Source organism: Microtus ochrogaster, chromosome 18 (assembly GCF_000317375.1).
Source record: "Microtus ochrogaster isolate Prairie Vole_2 chromosome 18, MicOch1.0, whole genome shotgun sequence".
Classification (NCBI taxonomy): domain Eukaryota; kingdom Metazoa; phylum Chordata; class Mammalia; order Rodentia; family Cricetidae; genus Microtus; species Microtus ochrogaster.
The window spans coordinates 34,509,535-34,517,910 of NC_022020.1; the positions used below are offsets into that span (position 1 = coordinate 34,509,535).

General features: G+C 47.3%; 1 protein-coding gene across 1 annotated transcript in view; it reads left to right on the forward strand.

Annotated features, from left to right (window-relative positions):
• The first annotated feature begins 1,677 nt into the window (after positions 1–1,677).
• The window catches only part of Lvrn (laeverin), a 54,719-nt gene continuing 48,020 nt past the window's right edge, over positions 1,678–8,376 (forward strand). Inside the window, exon 1 of the mRNA XM_005356079.3 lies at positions 1,678–2,381. Coding sequence (XP_005356136.1) covers positions 1,678–2,381 — 704 coding nt within the window. The remainder of the gene's footprint in view (positions 2,382–8,376) is intronic.

The following is an 8,376-nucleotide window of genomic DNA, read 5'->3' on the forward strand; positions in this document are numbered from 1 at the left end:
TGACCCCCCTCCCTCTACTCATTGCCTTGCTTTTACCCTTTGGAGTCTGAACTCCCAACAAAATGTTTTGGGGATGTAGCTTAGTGGTGTAGCGCTCTTGTTCTGCCCAGGAATGGGGTTGGGAGGGTAAAGCCAGAGTAATTAGTTAATTAAGTAATTAGTTCAGTCACAATTTCCATTTGATGACTTAAACCCAGAAAGCCTGCTGGGACCTCAGACCATAACTCCAGCAGTGTAACTGTGAAGGTACAGGGGAGCTTTCTCCTCCCCATCACCCAGGATCTTCTGAGAATCCGTCACATGGTCACAATTATTCTTAACCACGCCCTTTCCTTTCTGAAGAAGCAGACCCAACCAAGGACCAGGAGCCTGGCCCACAGATGACAGGGCATCCTTCTGAACTTCCTGCCAAACTGACTTCCAGCGCCCTGTTTTAGTGGTGTTGATGTGATTGATGGCCATTGGAGGGGAGCGGAAACACAGCTTTTCTGCGAGGTTCACCGTTGTCCACCCTCAGCTGAAAGGATCTCATCATGGGAAGAATTAAGAGCACAACAGAAAGGCTAATTCTGCTTTATAGCTACCAGGCAAAGACTTATCCCCCAAAGGCGCTGGAGGGGAAAAGGACGAACTTAAAGACTGGATACTCTGAAATGAATATTCAGCTTTCCGCAAATCTTAATCTTTTCTTGCTTGTTTGGTTTTTGTTTTGTTTTGTTTTGTTTTTCCCTCTTCTCGCACCTGCTTTGTGTTCGCGTGCCTGCAGACCCAGGACGGAACTCCGCGCCCAGGCCAAAAAGCCGCCCAGGCACACAGGCTAAATAGCAAACAGATGCCTGCGTGCCGAAGAACTTACTGGGCACGGCCAGAAAACAGTTCAGCCCCATCGTTTCTGGGTGGAGCAATCGCTTTATCTTCTTTGCTTGAAATGATCTGATTTAAAAGCAGGAGTTCCTTTTCCCTTGTGGGGAAGCAGAGAGCCAAATTCTGCTCCGCGCAAAGTTGCGATCCTAAGCGAAGTCTGTCGTCCTTTCGTCCGCCTCCCCCCCCCCCCCCCCGCTAGCTATTGTTCCCTGCTCTCTGGTTTAATTTGTTTGATTTGCTTTGATTTTGGTTCCCAGATCCAGCAAAACTTTCAAGCTTACGTTTGCTGTCTGAGCCCGCGTGCGAGTATCGACTTGGGGACACCAGCTTTGGTTCAGATGTAATAGTATGGCATGGTCGTTCTTTGCAGTTAAGAAAAAGTCATCAAAACCCCATTCCACCCCCTCGCTCAGGAACTTGACTCTTTCCTACACCTGCAAGTGACAGCTCACACTAATCTTAAAACAAACAAACAAACGAAAAACAACCCACCGATGACATCCAGATGGGTTGTTTGACGGTGCCTTCCCGCAAGGGCCAAAGGGGCGCACGCGCTGGTGAGGGGTCCGCCCTTCCTTCCAGTCTCTGGTGGGGCGGGGGTAGGTAGGCAGGGATGTGGATCTGGTTAGGGGAGGGGAAAACCATGGTCCCAGACGCCCTATTCAGTCCCAGTCTTCCCAGGCTCGTGGAGGAGGAGGGACAGTACAAGAGAGGAGGGACTGGGCAGGGGTTCCATTGCTGCGCATCCCGTCCTGGGTTTGACCCGCTGCTGCCCTCTCTAGTCTCCCATCTCGCCCACCCCAGACTCCCGCCATGAGCCCCCCTTCCCGCTCTGGCATCTATGTGAGCCGCGGGGTGGCCCTCCTGTTGACCGGGCTGACAGTCGCGCTCTTACTGGCACTGGTGGCTCTGGCTGCCCTGTATGGCAACTGCATGCTCGTCCAACCTTCGGAGCAGCATATTCCTGGGGTGAAGGACACCGCGTCAACCCCTCCTGGCGGCCAGGAGCTGGCGCGACCAACCCGGACACCAGAGGCTGCTGGTGAGCCTGAGGTGGCCACCACTTCGCAAGACTGGCCACCCCCGTCAGGGCCCTGGAATCATTCGCGCCTGCCGCCCTGGCTTGTCCCGCTTCACTATGATCTGGAGCTGTGGCCAAGGCTATGGCCGGATAACCTGTCCTACACGGAGAGTGTGACCTTCACGGGTCGTGTGAACATCACTGTACGCTGCACAGTGGCCACCTCAAGATTGCTGCTGCACAGCTGTTTTCTGACTTACAAGCAAGTGGAAGTGTGGGGTCCCCTGGCCCTGGGCACTAGGAATGCCACTGTAGGCCGCGTGCCAGTGGACAAGGTGTGGTTCGCGCTGGACACGCAATATATGGTGCTGGATCTGGGCCAGGTCTTGCAGCCGGGTAGCAGATATGAGCTGCACCTCGGCTTCTCTGGCCAAGTGCTTCAGTGCGCCTCAGAGGGGCTGTTCCTGAACCTCTACACGGACCAGGGCAAGCTCAGGTAAGGGCTTGTAGCCCAGTCCCGCATGCATCCCAACTTAGCAGTTTTCATTTGTGATGCTTCTGCCCCAAGAAAGACATTTCCTCCTCTCCCATAGCCAAAGGCAAAGACTTCCTTTTTTTCCCCCCTCCACTGAAAGTCTGCTAAGAATAAAGTTAATGAGACCCAGGCTCCCCCTCTTGTTACTTTCCAATCCTACTTCTGCTGCCCATCTGACTTGTCCGCGTGGAGGTTGTTTCACCTCCGGAGTTTATCGTTTTTGCTGTTGTTTTAAGAAAGTCTTTCTCTACCCAGAAAATCTAACTGTCCAAACAGCTTCCTAAGGATTAACACTTTGTCTTCCCTTCCTAAGGATTAATACTTTGACCAACAACAACTGTTAAGACCTAAGAACGCCCTAGAAACACGGCTGTTTGAACCCATGGCCCACCAAAGGGGTCAGCACCTGCCAATGCTTCTGGCCTTAGAGCTGGAGAAGCTAGGAGCCTTCTTTGGTCTAAGATTGTCTGCTCTCAGTGAGCTGGGCGCTAAGCCTTTCGCCATTTAGCCAGGTTAGCTATGGCTCTACAAACACGGCCACAGCAGCATTATTTGTTTCCATATCCTGTTGTTTGTTTGTTTTACTAAGGTTTTGCAAAAGCTTAAGAACAGCAATTCATTTATCTGTTCCTCTTCTTTCGCTGGCAATCTGTGGCATCTGGCGCATGCGCATAGCTGAGCTCTGGAGCCTGGCACTTCCGGAATTCCTCTGGTGGGGTTTGTGAGCCCACATAACTGTACATATCGTCTTCTTACACTCGCTTGTGAAAATGTCTTTGACGGTGTGGGGGGAGGGGTGCTTTTCCAGTCATTCTCAAGAAGTTTCTCTCACACTGCTCTGAGGTCACACTCCTGAAACCCTGACAGTGTTGTGAAAATCGGATGATAACTTCCTCCATTCACCCATTGGAGGATCATTTGCAGGCCTCATAACTTCGTGCACGTTGCCCTTTATTAGAGACTGTGTCTCTAGATGCTCCTAGATGCTGGGGGCAGGAGCCACACTGAGGTCCACACTAATCTGCTCCTTACAAGTTTTTCAAAGTTCCCAAGGTCTTAAATAGGTTTAATGAGTTGCCGTAGTAGGTAGGCAGTCTTTGAAAGGATGATGTGTTGGTTTTCCATTTTTCAGTGCTTTAATTCTTGGAAAAACAACTTGAAATTATCTCTTAAGGATCATGTGTGAAGCAAGATCTACTTCACTGAGAATGGCCTGACACACCTGTGCCTTAGTCCCGCAGAAGGAAGAGCTGGAATGCAGGGCACACCTGGCAGAGGTGTCTACTGTCCACAAATCTTGGCTTGTTTGCTGGGCCCTCCCTTCCTTCTCTCTGTCCTGGTGGGGCTATGCCCAGACAAGCTAACCTGGGACAGGAGTCCCTGCTCATCTCCCTATTCTACCAGTTAAGAGGCACCAGATTTTCAGAACATCAAAGCCCAGAGTCTAGAATTCTTGAAGCCAGAGTCTTAAAGAACCTGGGCACAATGATGGCCGGTGGTACAGTGAACAGTGGAGCTGACCAGGCCCTAGGTCAGCTGTTGAAATGAGCAGCTGAAAATGAACTATGCTGGCTGAACCTGTCGCTGCACCTCCCTGAGTCTGTCTCTCTGTTCCTGGAATAGACACAGTGAACAGTCAGCTTCAGAGCACTGTGACAATCAATGGATGAGACAGGCGAGACCTAGCAGTGTCCGTGAGTGGCACACAACATGAGCTGTGGTGTCTGTGGGAAGTAGGTCAGCATAATCGTCCTAGGGGTAGGCTCCTTGTTATCCCAACACAGAGACTGCCAAGTTCTGGTACCCATGACTCCAAGAAGGCTGCCAGGAAGGAAAACACAAGGGGCTGGATAGCGGGAAGTTTTCACCAAGCAGGTGTGGAGTTTCAGTTTCACCAGATGGTATAGATGTTTATATAAGTTATCAAGGTGAGGACATTCTGGTCTCTTCCAATTTTTTAATAATTTTTCATATGAATGGTTGTTGAATTTTTTGAAATGCTTTTTTTCTGCTTAAATTTTTGTGATTATGTGATTTTTCTTCTTGATTAGCGTCTTGATATATATTATATTGGGTGATTTTGAATGTTGATCCAGCCTTAGTTTCTTACCCTTTGCGTGTAGAGGTTACTGAATGGTGAGGTTGATGAGAGCCTTTACTGTAGGGAGGACAGCTTGGATGACCAACGGGTGCCTGGAATCAAACCCAGGCCCTCTGGAAAAGCAGCCCGTGCTTTTAACCTCTGAGCACCACTCCAATGCCCCGACAGTGTTCCTAAGGAAAGAACAGGGGTAGCCTGGGATGAAAGTCAATCTAGGACATGAAATCAAGTGAAAAGTTCTGGAGACTGAGTCTCACCACCCCAGAACTGTCCCTATCACAAGCAAGGCAGGAGTGTCTGGATCTGTCATGTTGGCTGTAGACTGACCTTAAGGTCAGATTCATCCTACTATGTAGGAATACAGGCAAAGCAGTTCCAAGGGAGCCTTGCTAACCTGGTGCTTCAGCAAGTGTGGCTTCTAATCCACAGAACAGATGTGTGGTGGGTCATGGGCCCTAAACAGTACAAGTGGTTCCTGTGGTCCTTTAGAGGTCTGAGGGGACCTGGAATTTCTCGTGTGGCTGGAGGGTATTGACTGGATAATTACGCCATGCCGAGCATGAAAATCACCTCTGTGATGGATGCTATAGAAGTGATTTCCCAAGACAGCTTCATAAGGGAGGCCCGGGTGACGGACTGAACGCATGGGAGCCCAGAAGAGGGTCTTAGCGTCATGGGGAACCACCGAGTCTTGATTATTGTGAAGGAGTGACACACAAGCCACACCCTGCTAGATCACGCTGTCATGCCAATCTGTCCAGGATGAGGACTCTTCTCGAGAATTCTCCTCTTTCTTTTCCTCTACGCCATGGCATCTGAGAACAGAAAGATGCAGCTTAGATTTCTTATCCTAAAGAACAGGTAAGTCTTTGGAAAGACGTTTGGGTTTAGAGTTGACTTTTCCCTGGAAGAAGAGTGATTTACACAGTAGCAATGAAAATCCTCGAATTGATGAGCTTGCAGAGTTTTTTTTGTTTTTTTTGTTTTTTTTTTTCAGTGTCACAAGTGAAAATATAGACTCCAGAGTCTGAGGAAATTGGTTTCAGACAGTTTGTTTTACACCTCTGAGTTCTGGAAAGTACATTTTGGTGACAGCCTGGCAGGATCTTACCATCCAGCACAAACAACTGAGTTATAGTGTTCTGTTCCATCACAGCTTCCATGCAACTGTCACACATCCCAGAAAACACTTGTGTGCCTACCAACTGTGCTTTGCTCGTGTGCTGCTGACCATTGAACCCATGGCAGAGGATGTGTACTATGTTCCTGCATGGAAGGACATTGGTTCAGTTGGTGATGGTGCCTTCATCAGAGAAGTCTGTTTTGTTGTTGTTGTTGTTGTGTTTGGGTTTTTTTGTTTTTGTTTTTGTATGTACTACGTGAGTCCACCAAACACCCTAAACTATAGAACAGGTACAACTTGACTCTGGCCATTTTAAAGAAGAAACCCTTTATCCTGAAGATTCCACCAGTCGGACAATACTGGAAATCCGTTTCTGCTCCTTGAAGATGACCTTGCCTCCCTCCAACCCTTTTTTGTTTCACTAAAATCAGCAGGGACCCCTGAAGTAGCTGTTGTAGGGTGACAATATTTGCTATGATGGTCTTTTTAGCTACATCTACACTTGATGGTTTGCAAGACTTGTATAAGGCAAGGATGGATGCTAGAAGGTCATGTCTAACTGTGAAATAAATATATCTTTTAATTTTGTTTTTAGGACAGGCTCTTGCTGTTCAATCCAGATTGGCCTCCAAATTATTATCCCCCCACCTCATGCTTCCAAGTGCTGGAATTATAGGCATGCGCTGAGGAAAATAATATTTAAAACAATACCATCTGCTTGTGGTCACTTCCTTCTGTTGTGGCATAAACAACAGAAATGCCCGTTCTGTCTTTAATCCCAACACTCAGGAGGCAAAGGCAGGTGGAGCTCTGCGAGTTGGAGGCCAACCTGGTCTACAAAGCAAGTTGTAGGACAGCCAGAGCTGTTACACAGAAAAACCCTGTTTCAAAAAAAAAATCAAAACAAACAAGCAAATAAACAAAAAATGCCAGCCCCTTCTTGAAATGCCCACGGCAGTTTCTGAAAGGCTGTCCAGGGTAGAACACCTTCCACACCAGCCTTCTCTAGTTTGCCCAGCCCAGCTTTCTAACGCCTGGAGTTTCTACCATGAATCTTTTATGGTCCTTTTTTATTTAACCTACATATCGCAATATTAAAAATAAGTTTCCTTTTTTTATACACACTTATAAGATATTATTATTAAATCTTTATGCACATTCGCCTCTTTTGAGTAATTATTATTTCAAAGGTAGGACGAATGGCTGGATTACGTGGAGGGTAGGTGGACATTTGGAGAATCTAAGAAGTTATTTTCCAAGGCGTTTGACCACTTGCAATTGTCATCAATAGTATCAGAGAATTTTAATTGCTTCATAGCTTTGTCAACACTTGGTATTGGCAGGCCTTTCTCTCTTAGCCATTCAAATAGGGGTGCTGGTTTTTTGCTGCATTGATCTCACTCAGATAGACACTGGAGTTACTTGGTGGTCCTTTTGGACTTCTTGAGTCTTGTTTTTAAACTGGCTGAGACTAATTCTACAACTTTCTTTTACACTAGGGTCGCTTTAGTTCACTACTCAGCCTTTGTCTTCCTAACTCTTCCACTTATTTTAAGTCTTTGTTCATTAACTTTCAGAACTAGGCGTGGTGGTGCATCCTCTGAATCCCAGCACTTGGGAGGCAGAGGCCAGGCAGATCTAAAACCAAATCAGGGCTGCATAATGAGACCTTGTCTCAAAGAATTAATTATCTTTAGAAATATTCATTCATAGACATGCTTTATTGTATTTATTCCCAATATGGAGGCGGAAGGACTGATTCTGGTGTCACTTAGCTTGCTTTAAGTTACGAGGGAATGAGAGTCATATCTGTGAGTTAAGATGTCAGGCATTTGAAAGTTCCTTTGTACTTTAAAGTACTTTTTGTACTCCATGCGTGTGTTTGTGTCTATGAAGCTCAGGAAATAACTTTTGGGGAGTTGGCTTTCCCCTTCCACCTGGGGCTCAAACTAGTATCATCTGGCTTGGCAGCAAGTGTCTTTCTTCACCCAGCTACTTTACTGCCCCCGCTTCTTAATTTAGTTAGAATCATATAACTATACTATTTTTTTTAATTAATTTATTTAAGATTTCTGCCTCCTCCCCTTCACTGACTCACATATCCCTCCTCCTCCCCCAATCAAGTCCCCCTCCCTCATCAGCCCGAAGAGCAGTCTGGGTTCCCTGCCTTCTGGGAAGTCCAAGGACCTCCCACCTCCTTCCAGGTCTAGTAAAGTGAGCATCCAAACTGCCTAGGCTCCTACAAAGCCAGTACGTGCAGTAGGATCAAAACCCAGTGTCCTTGTTCTTGACTTTTCAGCAGTCCTCATTGTCCGCTATGTTCAGAGAGTCCGGTTTTATCCCATGCTTTTTCAGACCCAGTCCAGCTGGCCTTGTTGAGTTGCCGATAGATCATCCCCAATGTCTCAGTGTGTGGGTGCACCCCTCGCGGTCCTGAGTTCCTTGCTTGTGCTCTCTCTCCTTCTGCTCCTGATTTGGACCTTGGGATTTCAGTCCTGTGTTCCAGTTTGGGTCTCTGTCTCTGTCTGCTTTCATCGCCTGATGAAAGTTGATCTCCAGGAGGATGACTATATGTCTTTCTTTGGGTTCACCTTCTTATTTAGCTTCTCTAGGATCCCGAATTATAGGCTCGATGTCCTTTATTTATGGCTAGAAACCAAATTGAATGAGTACATCCCATTTTCCTCTTTTTGGGTCTGGCTTACCTCACTCAGGATAGTGTTTTCTATTTC